The sequence below is a fragment of the Diabrotica virgifera genome, chromosome 5, assembly GCF_917563875.1.
Source record: "Diabrotica virgifera virgifera chromosome 5, PGI_DIABVI_V3a".
Taxonomy (NCBI): domain Eukaryota; kingdom Metazoa; phylum Arthropoda; class Insecta; order Coleoptera; family Chrysomelidae; genus Diabrotica; species Diabrotica virgifera.
Genome location: NC_065447.1, coordinates 217,375,634 through 217,393,735, shown reverse-complemented (window position 1 = coordinate 217,393,735; position 18,102 = coordinate 217,375,634). Strand labels below are relative to the sequence as shown.

The following is an 18,102-nucleotide window of genomic DNA, read 5'->3' as shown; positions in this document are numbered from 1 at the left end:
TTACAACTTAATATGGTTTCCGTCTTTTACTGCATATAATTCAACATTTGTTTACTTTTAAATATAATTTAAACTATAAAAATAAAGCTTTTTTCATAAAAGGGCTTAGCCGGGTAAGATGATGAAAAATGCCCCTAACTCGATTCGAATAGCACATAATATAGAGAAACACACTTTCTGAAATTTTTAGCCCCATAGGTGGTCACGTGACCCACCTAGAGCCTAATTAGGCTTTTTATTTTTTATCTCAGCCGCATCGAGATCTATTAGCGAAAAACTGTAAATAAAAAAGTTGCAGGTTTCAAAAAGTTCTGCCTGAAAAAAATTGAAAATTTGGAAATTGGAAATCAAAAATTATTGTTAATTTGAAATGTCAGTGGTGTACTATCTTTTTTCTTTAAAAAGTTCAGACCATTACCCGTATGCGCGCCAATGATGAATATAAAATTATTAATTGTATGTCAAAAAATGCACAATAACTACCTCTTAAAACCTGCCAAATTTTATTACAATGTTGCCAGTAGTTTCGGCGAAATCGTAAAAATGTGTAAAATTTTGTTTTCTTCAACGCCCTGTATCTTGAAAATGGATGGCATTACAAAAATTTTTTATTAAGCAAACCCCAATTGTTTTTCTGTTTTTTATCTATCCTAGTAACGGTGTTACGTTTTTTTAAACATCATGTAGAAAATTGTTGTCAAAAATCGAAAAAAAAAAACAAAAAATGCGGTTTTTAATTTTTAAAAGTACGTTTCACCAATTTTAAAAAATTCAGAGTGAAACATTATGCAAAAATACACGTTATAATTTTTTTCGTTAAAACGAATGTCTTAGTTATTCTAAAATCGTCCTAAAATTTAAATTTCCCGCCAAAAATTAAAGAAAAAAATTTCGGACATAACTTTTTGAAACTTACAACTTTTTTATTTAAAGATTTTCGATAGCTCTTGATGCGACTGAGATAAAAAATAAAAACATTACTAGGGGGCTAATTTCAGAAAGTGAGTTTCTCTAAATGTGCTAAACGGTGACCTATATGGAATTCGAATCGAGTTGGGGGCATTTTTCATCGTCTTACCCGGCTAGGCCCTTTGAAATTTTGTTCTGGTAAGTACAAAAGCTAACTTTATTAGATAAAATTATTTTTTATTTCTTTAGTTAGGCATAAGTAATCAAAATCGAGGTACAGAACTTAGACTCAAAAGTCATGTTAACCTGACATTATTCAATCTATGTAGATCAAAATTAAATTAGTTGATTTAAAATTCAAACTAAAAATTCTCACAAAGTTTACAAGATACACAGAAAAAAAACAGATGTTATAAATAAATTGCTTTATTTTCAATGTAAACAAACTCTGGGCATAGCCCTATGAAAAACAAATCTTTCAAAATTCATTTATGCAAACTAAATTTCTTCTACTGTGACATCATTTTCCTGAAAACTTATCACTAACTATTCAAGTTTCAATCGAGTTTAATAAATATGTCACTTCTTCGCCTGACAAATTATTTTCGAGCATCAATTCTCTTAATTCAGGTATATCGGAGTATTTCTTAGAACAATTATTATCATCCATCGCTGTAAGTTTTTCAAGGTATGTACTGTTTTCTATACTCTCTACTACCACTGATTCGGTGTGGTTACATATATCATTTATTTCCGAGAAAAATTTCCAGTTATATGGTTTTTCACTTGATTTTAATAATTCATACCTAAAACAATACATCATAATAAATCATCTTCCAAAATATGGTCCTATGGTTAAATATTATGATTATATGGGATTAAGCCACAATAAGGAACTTGAATAAAATTTTAAATTCGAAAAAAATGTTATAAATCGCAACAGAACATATTTTATTTAAAACATGTATTAAAGATAAAAAAGGTTTTTTTGTCTTTCGTTTAGCCCCTAAAGTAAACACAATTGTATATAATTTTAAATTAGACATTATAAACGTCAGTAGAAAATACAGTTATGTGGCGTTACAAGTGTTTTTGATTGTTTGAGCTATTCATAGAAAACTTGTACTTTTACAAAATGGTTTTATTTTCCATTATTATAGTAAACTTTCTTTCCTTTCCTTCAAAAACTGTATCAAACTCCAATCTCAACAAACTGGTATATATTATTACAATGACATACGATAAATGTCATTCTTCTTCTTCTTCCTTTTTATAAGCAATTCTGCTTGTTCAATGGCGGATTGATACCTCTATGGAAGGTTGTTACTCCATCTTTTGCGCGGTCGGTCGATACTTCTACCGATTGGTGATTTATCTCGTGCTATTTTGACCACACGTGTCTCCCCCATTCTGGTTATGTGGTTGTTCCATCCTTTTTTTTCTATTTAGTGTCCATTCGTTTATACACTGTACGTTACATTGTCTTCTAATATCTTCGCTCCTCTTTCGATCTCTCAGTGTATTTCCTGTAATTCTTCTCAGTACTCTCATCTCTGCCGTCTCCAGTAGTATTTGTGTTGTGGCTGTATCGGGTCTTGTTTCTGATGCATATGTCATTATTGGTCTTACACTGGCTTTATAAATTCTTGACTTCATCTCAGAGTTAATATGTCGGTTTCGCCATATAGTGTTATTAAGGCATCCTGCCAATCTATTTGCTTTTTGTACTTGATTTATCACTTCTTTGTCTAGGTCTCCGTAGCTTGACAATGTAATTCCAAGGTATTTTACTTCCATTACTTGTTTAATACTGATACCATCAATTTCTATTTTGCATCTGATTGGCTCTTTACTGATTACTATCGTTTTGGTTTTCTGAGATGAAATTATCATATTGAATTCTTTTGCTCTTATGTTAAATCTGTGGACTAATCTTTGCAGACTATCTTCATCTTGGGCTATCAATATTGCGTCGTCTGCGTAACAGAGTATTTTTACTTCTTTGTTTCCCATTCTATATCCTCTTCCCTTGTTGACGTTTTTGATTTCATCCATGATTAAATTGAAAAGCATAGGACTCAATGACTCTCCCTGTCTTATTCCGCTGCCTATATGTATAGGTTCTGTAAGTTGTCCATCTATTCTGACTTCCATTTTGTTGTTTTAGTAGATGTTCTCAATAGTTTTTATGATATCTAGAGGGACTTCTCTATTATACAGAAGATGGATTACATCTTTGAGTCTTACTCTGTCAAATGCTTTCTTTAAGTCAATCAGACATAGAAATGCTGGTCTATTATACTCTAGTGATTTCTCAGTAATTTGCTTTTTGACGAATATTGCATCTGTACACGATCTTCCAGTACGAAAACCCTGTTGTTCATCTGCTAAACTTATCCTCTGATTCATTACGTTTTGTAAGATTTTAGTTGTAAGTTTTAGGGTAGTATTTAACAAGTTGATACCTCTGTAGTTTTCTGGCTGCTTTTAATCTCCTTTTTTGAATAGTAGAATTAGTTCGCTTGTTCTCCATTCTTCCGGTATTTTATTGTGTTTTATGATTTTGTTAATTGTTCTGTCATTGCTGCTCCACAATATTTCAGTAATTCGTTTGGTATTCCATCCTTACCTGCAGCTTTTCTGTTCTTCAGCTTTTCGAGTGTTTTCGTACTTCCTGTGCACTTATATTAACATCTTCATTTGTGGTAATTTCTGGTGTTTCCGGTTCTAGCATCATTTGTTCTTCCTCTGCATAGAGCTTTTTTAGATAGTCAATCCATGTATCCTTTTCTATGTGTTTTGGTTCTATTAGTTCCTTTACCTTCGTTCTTTGACCTCTTATAAAGCGCCATATTTCCTTTAGGAGACCATAAAAATCGTGTTCCATTTCTTTCGAAAAACGTTCCCAGTGATCATTTTTTATTCTTCTTGCTACTGAATGTTTTTCGTTTCTTATAGTCTTATAATTATCGTATGCCTCTTTTGTTTTAGTTGACATGTATTTTAGGTAAGCTTTTTTCTTCTCTTTACATTTTTCCTTCACTTCTGTACAAAACCATGGAGTTCTTCGCCTTGGAAGCGATTTATTTTTATTAATGTTTCTTTCACCAAGAACTTCCTTGGCTGAGGCTAATATATTAGACTTAATTTTTGCCCAGCTTTCTTCGACTTCGTCACTTTCTGTGATATACGACATGTTGCTGCTTTTTTCCGTTAGTCTTTTTTTGGAATAGGTATCTTGTGGAGTCGTCCTGTAAGCTTTCGACTTTACCTAATCTTGGTGGTGTATTCTGCTGTTTTGTTATCACATATACAGGGTGTAACAAAAATACAGGTCATAAATTTAATCACATATTCTGGGACCAAAAATAGTTCGATTGAACCTAACTTACCTTAGTACAAATGTGCACATAAAAAAAGTTATAGCCCTTTGAAGTTACAAAATGAAAATCGATTTTTTCCAATATATCGAAAACTATTAGAGATCTTTTATTGAAAATAGACATGTGGCATTCTTATGGTAGTAGTATCTTAAGAAAAAATTATAGTGAAATTTGGACACCCCATAAAAATTTTATGGGGGTTTTGTTCCTTTAAACCCCCCAAACTTTTGTGTACGTTTCAATTTAATTATTATTGTAGTACCATTAGTTAAACACAATATTTTAAAAACTTTTTTGCCTCTTAGTACTTTTTCGAAAAGTCAGTTTTTATCGAGATATTTTGAATATTTGTCAAATCCACCACATCTTTGTATATGGCTAAGTACGATTATGGAGACTTGGTAATAATATGACAATTTATTTATGATTTACATTTTTAGGTATATTTTGAACCATATTAAAAAAGAAGTAATATCTCGATAAAAAGTGCCTTCTCGAAAAAATACAAAGAGGCAAAAAAGTTTTAAAAACACTGTGTTTAACTAATGGTACCGCAGTAAAAGTTTAATTGGACAACATACACAAACATTTGGGGGGTTTAAAGGAACAAAATCCCCATAAAATTTTTATGTAAACATATTAAAAAAGAAGCCGCAACTCGATAAAAACTGCCTTATCGAAAAAATATTAAGAGGCAAAAAAGTTTTAGAAATATTGAATTTAACTAATGGTACCACAATAATAATTTAATTGGAACGTACACAAAAGTTTGGGGGGGTTTAAGGGAACAAAACCCCCATAACATTTTTATGGGGTGCAAAAATTTTACTATAATTATTTTTTAAAATGTTCCTGCCGTAAGAATGCCACATGTCCATTTTCAATAAAAAATCTCTAATAGTTTTCGATATATTCGAAAAAATCGATTTTCATTTTGTAACTTCAAAGGGCTGTAACTTTTTTTATGTGCATATTTGTACTAAGGTAAATTAGGTTCATTCGAACTATTTTTGGTCTCAGAATATGTGATCTAATTTATGACCTGTATTTTCGTTACACCCTGTATGTGTTTTCATTCTGATTTTGCACAATACCAATTTATGATTGCTTCCTATTTCTGCTGATGTTAGAGCTCTTACATCCAAGATTAGTGACGGGTGTAACTCTCTATTCGACAGAATATAGTCTATCATAGATCTTTGTCCTCTTGTGTTTTTAAAAGTGTATTTGTATTGTTCTTTGTGAGGGAAAAATGTATTGTTAATTCGTATGTCATTAAATGTTAATTCGTATGTCATTAAATGTTAATTCGTATGTCATTCGATAAATGTCATTAGAATATAAATATTTTTCCCTTATTCCACGACGATGAGCTGGCCAAATACCCAAGTAGATGGAGGCCAATAAACTAAAGAAGGAGAAGAAGAATATACCTAAATATAACCATAATCATAACTATATAATAAAACTATGTGACGTCACGGGTCGTTTGAACTATTTTATACTGCAGAAGACTTTAAATTTTGGAAATCTCATTTTTAAACCAAACTGAACATTATTATGTAATAAAATAATGTGCAAGTTCCCTATTGACGTAACCTATGACTAAGAAAATAACTATAATAAAAAGAGATATGATAAATTTCTAATATAGAAAAACTAATAAAGAAAAGCTACCTGTAGTACAGATCATTCCACTCATTATTAATAGCCTCTGCAGTAAAATTATAGCCAATTTTTTTAAATTCTTCAACTATGTAATTTGAAAATGATGGTGTCAGTTCTTTGTTGAATCCAAGTTTATTCTTTTTACTTTTAATATAGATAAGTAGCTGCTCCTTCAGTTCTGTATTGAAAGGTCTGTCAACATCATCACTTTTTACATCCATTTTTTTACTAATACCTTCACACCGATCTGCACCGTTTCTTCTCTTTACAGGACCATTATAGTTTTTGGAAGCATGAAATGATGGACTTTGGTAAAATATTCTCATGGCATCATAAAACTCGTTTAACTTAATGTTTCTACATCGTTGTTTTATAAGTAACCTGCTCTCTCTAAAGGACTGTTTTAGAATTTCCCATTGAATATAAATGTCACTTTGATTTATATCATTGTTTCCCAATTCTCTGAAATAAAAATGGAATAATTAGTTTAAATTAAATTATCGTCATCCAATGATGATAGTCTTCTTAATTTTGTCCCAATTATGGCTTTTTTTTTAAATAAAGACTAAATTTTCAATTTATAACTAATAGGTCTGGATCCCGCGTATGAAAAAAAAGTTGATTAATAGCAAGCTGAAAATTTGTTAATAGCTTAAGGGTGTCTAGTCGGACAAACTTTGATATATGGGAACACCGGAACAGGGGAAGTTTTAATTGTGGAACAGGTTAAAAATTTGGAACGGTCAGACCACAAAAACGGCACATGTATTTTGTCCGACAGAACAGACTTAAACTCTCCGAACAGAGATTAAACTCTCATGCAAAAATCAGACTGCTATTTATCACCAAATGGGCGTTTTAATGAGTGGAACATGTAGAATATGTCAAATGACAGGAATTATGACAAGTGATAAATAGCAGTCTGATTTTTGCATGAGAGTTTAATCTCTGTTCGGAGAGTTTAAGTCTGTTCTGTCGGACAAAATAAATGTGCCGTTTTCGTGGTCTGACCGTTCCAAATTTTTAACCTGTTCCACAATTAAAACTGCCCCTGTTCCAGTGTTCCCATATATCAAAGTCTGTCCGACTAGACACCCTTAAGCTATTAACAAATTTTCAGCTTGCTATTAATCAAGTTTTTTTTTCATACGCGGGATCCAGACCTATAAGTAAAATCAAAAAGTGGAACTTTCTACAGGGTGGTCCTTAAGTAATTGTACAAAAAGAAATAGTAGATTCTACACTCTAAAATATTACGATTTAACCCAACTTACTTTAATAAAATGTTGATATTAAGAAAAATACAGGGTGGTAAAGTTAAACTTTTTTTTTATTTATTATTGAATATTTCCTGACAGGTATGAGATAACAACATGAAATTTGGTATGTGGGAGTTTTTTGCGTCGAGAAAACTAAATTTCCTTACCAAAAATTATGTATTGCCCAGAGGGCGCACAAACGCCTTTCAGCACTCATTTATTACGTTAAATTTTTTTATCCCTCACGCTGTATAATTTTGACATGAAAATTTTTATTCTCCTATTAGTTTTACTTAAAAAAGTTATACTTCTTTCATCTCCCTAAACTCAACCGTTTTCGAGATAAACGCATTTTAAATCTGCGACACACCATCATTTTTAGCATAATATCATTGTAGTTACACCCAAAAAATAACTGAAAGCCATAAAATTATCCAAAAATGTATCGCAAATTTCTTCAAATGGAATTTGCGATGCAATGACATGCATTTGAGAACTGGCACAATTATTATGGTTTTAAGTTATTTTTCGGGTGTAACTACAATGATATTATGCTAAAAATGATGGTGTATCGCAGATTTAAAATGCGTTTATCTCGAAAACGATTGAGTTTAGGGAGATGAAAGAAGTATAACCTTTTAAGTAAAACTAACAGGAGAATAAAAATTTGAATGTCAAAATTATACAGAGTGAGGGATAAAAAATTTAACGTGATAAATGAGTGCTGAAAATCGTATGTGGCGCCCTCTGGGCAATACATAATTTTTGGTAAGGAAATTTAGTTTTCTCGACGCAAAAAAATCCCCCTTACCAAATTTCATGTTGTTATCTCATACATGTCAGGAAATATTCAATAATAAATAAAAAAAAGTTTCACTTTACCACCCTGTATCTTTCTTAATATCAACATTTTATTAAAGTAAGTTGGGTTAAATCGTAATATTTTAGAGTGTAGAATCTACTGTTTCTTTTTGTACAATTCCTTAAGGACCACCCTGTATAACTTTTGTTTGTAGAAGCAATATCTCATGAGTTGTAGGCGAAAATATGGGGTGGAAAAACCAAAAATTTTCGAATTTTTTCAGATTTTGTTCAATAAACATTTAAGCACAAGGTTTGTGACTGGCACATATCCTGATTATTGGTACAAGGTACATCTTGAAGTGATTCCAGTAACAAAATAGACTCCTATCGAAAATGTTCTCTCTGTAATTCAATGAAAATCAGATCTTGTCTGGACTAATTGCAGAGATAAGTGGATAAAGGTCATATGTCACTTTTTTGAGAAAATTGTTTTATAAGTTTTTTGTTCTTCTAATATGCTGTTTAACCTTTTAAAATTACCTATTTTTAGCAAAATAAAAATAACAGAAAGGTATTAAAGCAATATGTCACACTGATTTTCGAAATTGTAGTGGATAAAGGTATTATGTCCAAAATTACGTTTGGACATAATACTTTTATCCACGTGAAATGTGTAAATATGGAGAATTTTCTACTACTTACTATTTGGATAAAGGTAGTCCACAAAATTTTAAATATTTGGCTTAATGGAACTTTTTTTAAATTGGATTTAAAGTGTCAAAAGTACCTTCAGATACCTGTTTAAAAATGTATAGCAATGCAAATTCATAAAACAAATAATTAACTTGGAACAAAAGACACTAAAATGCTTATTACTCAAAAACATTATTTTGTGACATATGACCTTTATCCACTTATGTCTTCAATTATGTCATATTGTATTTTGCCATATTATAACATAACATTCTAAATTTACAAAATACTATTATTATAACTGCCTCAGACATAAAAACCAAAAATATTAATAGTTTCCTTTTTGTTCTGTTAATACAGTAGAACCTTGTTAATCTGACATCCTGCTGTGGGCCATTAACCCCTGGTAACTGAGAAATGTTTTAGATGAGAATGATGAGGACCTGCAGAAAATCCAAAAATCCCTCATGCCTCTGCAAAGAAAGCCTTTGAGATCGCTTTAAGATATGTCGAAGTTCATAAAGATTGCAAATCTAGAGATATTTCGTTGCTTAGAATGATGAGATAAAGCTGCACAAGTATAAAAAACCAGGTTATGGCAAAAAAAATAAAATAGTTTTTTAAAGATGTCTTCTTTTTTTATATACAATATGTAGTTATTTTTTTGGATGTTAATTACACTTTTTAATTTAGTAAAGCCATTTTTTTAGTTATCTTTGGTTAATTCATCCCTTTGGCTGTTCCAACCCACCTCCTTGTCCCAATGAGGTTATATTAGTGACTTTCTACTGTACAGTATTAGTATTAAGTATTGTGATATTAAATGGAAAATGTCCAATTTAAATCAGATCTCCCTGGATTATATCATAATGTAATTTGCCAAATTATACCATTGTAAATCTATGAATACTATCTTGATAACTGCTTTAGATGATGCTAACATTGAAGTAGTAAAACAGCTTACATACTTGGGTGTACAGATAACTGAGGATAGTAGCAAGGAGGAAATACAGAAACAGATAATGCTTGCTAACAAAGAATACCTCTCTCTGTCGTCGCAGGTGTTTGGATCCAAAGACACCCATAGGGAAGTAAAGTTTAAAATATATACAGAGTGGGCCAAAGAAAAGAGCCCACCTCGATATTTGGCAGTACAGTAAAACCTCGATATAAAGGACTAATTGGGGGACGGGTTATCCGTTAAAGCTGAAAGTCTGTTATACAAAAATATGTTTAAAATGAATCAAAAAACTAAAGTTTTGTTTGCACTTTTGAAGTTTGCTGTTTTTTATACTATTATTAGAAATATGTCCGCATTATGCTATAATAAAAATTTTATTGAAATTATTTGTAAAATACCGAGATCTTTTAATTTTTTTCACATTTGAGCGGATTTTTTTGTCCGTTATATCCGAAGTCCGTTATATCAAGGTTTTACTGTATTTATTAGATTTTAAGGAAACAGCGAAACAGGTCGATTTTTGATCTAAGGGGGACACATTTTTACGGTACATACATCTGTCATTTGTCAACCCCCTCCCTTCCACATCCCCCACCCCTTATTTTTAAATAGGGCATAGGGGTCGTGTGCTAGCTCATTTGAAAGGTTATTCAATTCTCTATTCAGTAATAGTAACATTGGCATAATTATTTAAACAGGGTGTCCAAGAAAAATTATTTTGAATTAAATTAATTGACACAAAAAGAAGAATGTATGTAATTTATTTAACTCAAAATACATTCTACTGCTGACAGAAAACTGAAAAAAAAATGTTTATTTGATAAATAAACATTGGTTGTTGCTTAAATTGCTGCTGTTTTGTGACAGCAGTAGAATGTATTTTGAATTAAATAAATTACATATACAGCGTGTCTACTTAAGTTGGAAACATATGGGAAACTTTTTTATTATTAATTTTACGAAAAAAAGTTATTCTTTATAAAAAGTTCTGCATGTCCCAAAACCTAAGATTCAATAATCAGATATCAAATTTTCCCAATATTATACGAGGTATGTAAAAAAATATGAATTTCGGTCAAGGGTAAAGTACCTTTATTTCTCTCAATATCGAAAATTCAACTATATATATAATTCAACAATTCATTTCTAAACAACTTTTTTAATAACTGTTTTCAATATTGTGAAAAATAAAGGTACTTTACTCTTGAGTGAAATTCATATTTTTTGACACACCTCGTATAAAATTAATAAAATGTGATATCTGATGGTTGCATCTTTGGTCTTAGGACATACAGAGCTTTTTATAAAGAATACCTTTTTTCCGTAAAAGGAATAATAAAAGAGTTATCGTATGTGTAATAAGTAAAAACAAAGTTAGTATCAATAAATTTGGAAAATATTTTTTTCCAATTAGAAGCATGTAATTGCATATTTAATCTTAGTTTTTATTTCCAAACAACTTTTCATAATAAGAATTTTCGATATTGAGAGAAATAAAGGTACTTTACTCTTGAACGAAGTTCATATTTTTTGACATACCTCGTATAATATTGACAAAATTTGATATCTGATGATTGAATCTTAGGTTTTAGAGCATGCAGAACTTTTTATAAAGAATAACAAAAAAGTTTCCCATATGTTTCCAACTTAAGTAGACACGCTGTATATTCTTCTTTTTGTGTAAATTAATTTAATTTAAAAAGATTTTTCTTGGACACCCTGTATAAATAATTATGTTAATGTTTATATTACTGAATAGAGAATTGAATAAATTTTCAAATGAGCTAGCACACAACCCCTATTCCCTATTTAAAAATAAGGGGAGGGGAAGTGGAAGGGAGGGGCTTGACAAATGACAGATGTATGTACCATAAAAATGTGTCCTCCTTAGATCAAAAATTGACCTATTTCATCATTTCCTTAAAATCTAATAAATACTGCCAAATATCGAAGTGGACTATTTTCTTTGGCCCACTCTGTATAAAACCATTATATTATGACCACTAGCAATACATGAATTATGATAGAATGGACATGAGCCTTATTGATATTGCTGAAAGAAAGATATTAAGGAATATATTGGGACCCATCTGCCACAATGGTATAAGGAGAATAAGGTTCAACCACGAGTTATACCAATATTACAAAGAACCCTCTGTAAATTAAGCAAAAATACAAAAATTGTACTGGGCAGGTCACCGTATAAGAATGAATAACGACAGAACACTTAGTAGAACGTTTAGTGGAACTATGGCAGGATGTTGGCCAGTAGAAAGAGATGGATAGACAAAGTGAGAACTGATGCTAAAGAGATATTGTGGGTGGACAACTAGAGGAGAGCAGCCAGAGACAGAGATACTCGGAGGCGGAAGCTGTGGGAGGCCAGGGCTCAACTTGGGCTATAGTGCCATAGGAGAGAACTCCTTCAGATATCCGCCTAAAATATTAAGTTTTCTTTTTTTATTGTATTATTGTGATATTAAATGGAAACTATCATATTCAAATCAGATCCACCTTGGACTAATTATGTCATATAACATAACATTGCAACATAACATTGTAAATTTACAAAATACTATTTTACTAACTGCTTCGGATATTAAAACTAAAATACAGTTCTTTCTCTTAATACAGTATTATTGTGATATTATATAACAAGGTCAAGAAAGCAAAAATAATTCGTGTTCAAAATATACCTACTACAAAACTTACTTGAAATCATTTTCAACACTAGATAAAACAGTTGATGTTAGTCCTTTTTTCGCTATAACATCTCTATGGTTACTCATACAATCAATTAAGTAAAAGGTCAAAGTAGAATTAAACTTTTTAGATGTATCTTTGGGGTCAAAACAACGATCCATCAAGGAAAAGAAATTCCATGCATTACTGGCATATTCACTTGTGAAGTTTTTCTTGTAGTAATAATAATCCTCTACTAAATCTTTCCATGTTGTAAGGATGTCTGTTTTGGAATATTTTATGTCATTAGTTTGAAATATAGAGTATACTTCTTCCACAAATTTCCTTAAGTCTACTGACCTGTCTGGCTTTTTAAAACTGAGTGTTATGTATGTATTTATTATTAAATTAATATGTTCAGAATCGTCTGCAAGCTTCATTTATGCCTTCTGTTCACTAAAAATTCACCAGAAAGAATTTTTTTATTTATGAATTACTTATAATCTTATAAATTGTAACTTAAGACCTAAACTCTAAACGGCATGAACTTAACGTGTAGGTAGACCATGTGTCACAGTGTCACATGTCTCGTGTCCGTGTCCTAATTTTTCTATTTTAAAGTCACATGGATCAGAGAACAGTTACAAATGTCAAAAAATTGTAAATCCTTGATTTAAATTTAATGGAATTTAAATTACACCTAACTTTCATTTTACGAATGCTAGAAAAGGAATTGTGCTTAAAATTAAAATAAATGTCGATTTTATTTCATTTTTTCCACAGCGCCAAACGCTGTGTCTAGGTACACGCTAACGTGTACGCAAATAAAAAAGTTAGGTACACGCTTAAACGTCATCAAGTCAGTGACGTCATTATTTAGCGTGTACTATGACTGGGTTTTTTGGTACACGCTAATTTGAGCCGCGTGTATGCTGTGGTATTAAGTATCGCGAGTGTCAGAGTGTGGTTAGAATTTGTCTAATCGCGTTATGTTTACACTTTAATATTGCTTTGTAAAGAGTTTCCTTATTTTTTACTTGTTTAGTGTTTTTTTTAAATTAACTATATGGAGTGTGGACAGTTATTTAGTTCTTTTAATGAGTTTAACAACATTCTAAAACCAGTGCCGGTTTAACCTAACTTCGGGCCCTGGGCGCTGGAGGTTTAGGGGCCCCCTTCATTGCTATTCGTTATCAGTTCTTTAACAAGAAAACACATGCATTAACTATAAAGGTTTATTGTAAAATCCATAAAATATTTTTTTAAACAAGCAAGAAGGATAGCAAATGTAAAAAATAATCCAAAATATACATTTAAAAACATAAATAAAAAACAGAAAGTTCCACAAAACAACACATGACAAGCAAAAAACATATTCTAAAAAATACATAAAGACAAACATTAGATCACTTTTTTTCTTGACTTGGCATTCGCAAACTGCCATATAATATTATCACAATTCAGTTTCTCCAGTTCTTCATTCTCTATATACAATAGTGATAATGCGTCTAGGTTTTCTTGACCCAAATTTGACCTTAAATATGTTTTTATCGTCAAATAAATTTGCAGTAAAGCTAAAATATTGGGAAAAGTTGCTTTTACATCCTGGAAGAATCAAATTTTTCAAATATTGTATGATGTTTATTCAAATTTTGGCATAACGTTACAAAATGGGTAATTTCATTATGCAAGTTCTCTTTGGTTTCATCAACATCGTTTTTATGTTTCTCGCATAAAGTATTAATTATTGACGTCTTGACTTCTTCTTTATCTCTAGATTAAAAAAAAACATCTAAAAGCTGATGTTACATCCTTGTGGCATTCAATCGAGATTCTGAAAACAGCGACTAATTTTCTAGACTCTAGATTTTCTGCGACAGCGATTTTTTTGTTGCTGCGACTACAAATCGCAAGTGGAGTGCTAGCCTTAAGGCCCCGTCTCACCATCAAATAATTGACAGTTATTTGATCAAACTTGACAGTTAGTGACACAAAGTGACAGTTAGTATGTATAGTTTGTGTCACTAGTCAAGTTTGACTGTCAAGTTTGATCAAATAACTGTCAATTATTTGATGGTGAGACGGGGCCTTTAGAGGCCGCACTGTATAATGCCAAATTGCAATTTTTGTAATCGCTTTACTTGTGAATGTTTAAAAGAGTGTGTACCTATTGTTTGGGTATTGGCCATGAGCCGATGGGTAGAGGGGATTTGACAGCTTTCTCCAGCGCTGTTAGTGGCAGTTTTGTGCATTTATCTGATAAATTTAAATGGCGCGCCATGGGTAGAAGAGAGGGGATTTGACGGTTTTCGCCACAGCTGTTAGTGCAACGTTGCCACATTTAGTAGATTTCTACTTTTTTGGTAGTTTTTTGATATTTTTTAAAAAATTCTAGTAGGCAATATTTTTTAGTAGATTTTTGGTATATTTCAACATTTTCTTATGACTAAAATAAAATTTGCTTTTTAATAGTATTTACCCCATTTCTAAATTAATTTTTAGACATTTTGTTACAATTTCCCAATGTCATTACCGAAAATAAGATTCAGGGGTGGGATTCTGTGTACAATCGCTAACACCAGGTTTGTTCCAACACGACCGAGAACCGTCAGGAAACGGTAACGATCCTGCGCAGTAAAGAAAATCCGTTCCAACAAAAATATGATCGTCATCGGATCGTCCTTCCCACTGTTCCAACAAGAATTGTGATCTTTCGGTGACGGTTTCGTGATGATCATTTCAGTAATCGGGCAAATGCATAATGTGCTGGTTGGACTGACTTGAGCACTAGGATTTAATTCTTTAAATTTTTTGAGCCTTTGATCGACTAAAAGCACACAAGCTGTCACCAACAAAAATGACAAATATATGATTACCGTCATGGGACGATAACTGGGCGATACAATTACGAACATGCGCACAACAAACGGTACAAGCAGTTTCGTGACGGTTTTTGGGCCGTCCAAAAGTTCATGTTGGAACAAACCGCCGACCGCTTTCTATCAATGTCAATATATTTGAATTTTTAGTTTTAATTCAAATATTTTCTTGTTTTACAAGTGTCACTTCAGCATCAACTAGCAAAACTAGAAAATAATTCAATTAAAAATAAAAATTCAAATAATTTCACAATTGACATCGATAGAAAGCGAAGTGTAGATATCTACAGTGCACGGAATCTAGCCCCAGGACGTAGATGATGAATATTAAACAGAAATGAAACTGGATTCTGGTGTAACAAACTTGCAGATTTCAAGTAGCAGTGCAATCAGTACCTATTTCAGGTGTTATTGAAGAGTTCTGGTATTCGGTGGTCGGTGAGCCTGTTAGAAGCTAACGATGGAAAACTAAAATATCTAAGGCCCGGTCTTTTCACCTCCGAATAAAAGTTATTCGGAGGTTATTTGACAGATTTACATGTAATCTGCCGGATAAACTTCCTAATAAATATTTATTCGGAGGTGAAAAGACCGGGCCTAATTATAATATATGTAACTTTGCAAAACAACAAATGTTGTGTTTGCGTGTTTCTAATGTAAAATGCGAAATAATTGTTTGAAGAATGTGATCCAGATATGCAGATGTTAAAATCAGTGGATGACAAAATATTATATATAAATATTAAATATGAAACTGATAAAAATTAATTATAGTTGGTCATTTTGTTCCCCAGTTAAAATATAAAAAAGTTTGGTTTTTGTTTACAAACAGTCATATTAATTTCTAGTTAAACTCCCTCTGTGGCTCAGTAGTAAGAGCGCCTACTTTTGGATCGAAAGGTCCGAATGGTCGTGCGTTTGAATTTCACCAGGGTAGAGAATTTTTCGTTTATTATAAATTAATAAATGAAAATAGTTTCTATCCTTGGGGGATCGGTACCCACCGGAGGGACCGAAGACGTTCGGATACAATTAGCGTCTCTGCAAAGACAATGACATCGACTTTCCAAAGTAACAAGACACTTACTCAACACACACACTACACATAAAGTCTACTTTACACTACATGATTTATCACGTGATTTATCATATGATTTTGCCCATGACGAGCCGCATGACAATGCTTATGATAAAACACAATGCTTATGGCAAAATCATATGACAAATCACACAGTGTAAACATGTAAATTTTACTCCATGACCAAATCATATGACAAATCACATGATAAATCATGTAATGTAAAGTCGACTTAACACTAGCTACCTAATTGGTAAAATCCACTGTACCATCACCATGCCAATGCCCATTAGTTGTCGAGGCATTAGCTAAATAAAAAAAATTTCTAGTTAGTCAGCTGTTATTTTTATTATAAAAGTCATAAATTATATACAAATATATTAATAAAGTTTTATAGTATATTTTAGTTTTTGATAAGTAGATTTTAGTAAGCTAAACTTACAGTAGATTTTCTAAATAAAATGTGGCAACGCTGTGTTAGTGGCAGTTGGCAGTTTTGTTTTGTGCATTTGATAAACTTCACAAACTGAAATGGCGGGTAATATGGATTTTTCAAAAAAGAAAACAAGATATTGCAGCTGTTGTATTGATTCATGTAAAAATATTGAATATAACAGTACTGGATGCAGTTATTATATTCGGAAACATTGCGTACATGTCCTGTATCAACTAAATCCTTTCCTTTTTTGGTGTTGCTGATTGAAATTGGATATCATGGGAAATAAGACTGAATCCAGTATAATGTTTAATATCCATTTTGATAGAATTCAAACAAATTACAATTCATACAAATTGCAAATTTTAATAATCAAAGCAGTAAGCACACAAAAATAAACAGAGGTAACCTTTAAAATGTTAAATAATTCATATAAACTTATTCTTTTTCTCAATGGTCTCTTGCGTAAGCAGTCATCCAGTCTCACGAACTTATATATTAAATATTAAAATTATAATGAATAAAATAAAAAAACATAATTAATTTTACTATTAATTCTGTGTATTCGTTTAGTAATCAGGTTACAATAATATTTCAGTTCATAATTTGTGTCTTTCTAGATAAGTATCTATTTTTCTCGTTTTGTATATTTCACATACATAAATTTTATCAGAAAAGTATAAGTTTCAAACCGCGAGATAGCGCTACCGTCGAAACTCACAGCCAATTGGCATTTTCGAGTATAATCTATTCTTTATCTATAAATTAGATTTATGTATATTTATTTTTGTCTTTCGTTTAAAGTAACGTTTACACGTATCCAGTACCTGGCGCCAGTCTCACTGGAATGCGAGTGCTTGACTAAGACAGCGCTGGATAGGTTCGTTTACACGTATCCAGTAACTGGCGCCAATCTCACTTGGCACTCTTATTAAAAATCATAATACTGCCACTGAAACCACAGGTCCGACAGTGCCAGCGACTGGAACGCTGTGTTTACACGTGTCTACAACCACTGGCACGGTGTTAAAGGGGACGCGCACGAGGGCCACTGGCATGAAAAACAAACCAGCTTTCTATTCGAGACAGCGCTGGCAGACCGCGCTGGACTGGAACAAAAAAGCGTTAACATGATGCCACTACCATGCCAGCACTGTCGTTCCAGTGAGACTGGCGCCAATTACTGGATACATGTAAACGCGCCTTTATGCCACTACCATGCCAGCACTGTCGTTCCAGTGCGACTGGCGCCAGTTACTGGATACATGTAAACCTGCCTTTTCTATTTTAAAAGGACTTATTTTTTCCTATTTTAAAAGAACTTATTTTAAAGCCGAAAAGTGAGATAAA

At 31.9% G+C, this 18,102-nt stretch overlaps 1 protein-coding gene across 1 annotated transcript; it reads right to left on the bottom strand.

Annotated features, from left to right (window-relative positions):
• Positions 1-1,319: 1,319 nt before the first annotated feature.
• LOC126884643 (uncharacterized) lies at positions 1,320-12,933 on the bottom strand. The gene is made up of 3 exons (XM_050650710.1): positions 12,390-12,933; positions 5,970-6,422; positions 1,320-1,715 (listed from the first exon to the last, which is right to left on the bottom strand). Exons 1-3 carry the CDS (start codon positions 12,797-12,799, stop codon positions 1,460-1,462), a joined length of 1,119 nt encoding a protein of 372 aa, XP_050506667.1. The 5' UTR covers positions 12,800-12,933; the 3' UTR covers positions 1,320-1,459.
• Between the last annotated feature and the right edge of the window lie 5,169 nt (positions 12,934-18,102).

Bases quoted from the DNA above. Each gene is read 5' to 3' on its own strand.
- LOC126884643 (XM_050650710.1), bottom strand. From the start codon at position 12,799: ATGAAGCTTGCAGACGATTCTGAACATATTAATTTAATAATAAATACA. The intron at 6,423-12,389 runs GTAAGTTTTGTA...TTTTTATTTCAG, and splicing joins AGTGTTGAAAATGATTTCAA to AGAATTGGGAAACAATGATA. The intron at 1,716-5,969 runs GTAGCTTTTCTT...GTATTGTTTTAG, and splicing joins TGGAATGATCTGTACTACAG to GTATGAATTATTAAAATCAA.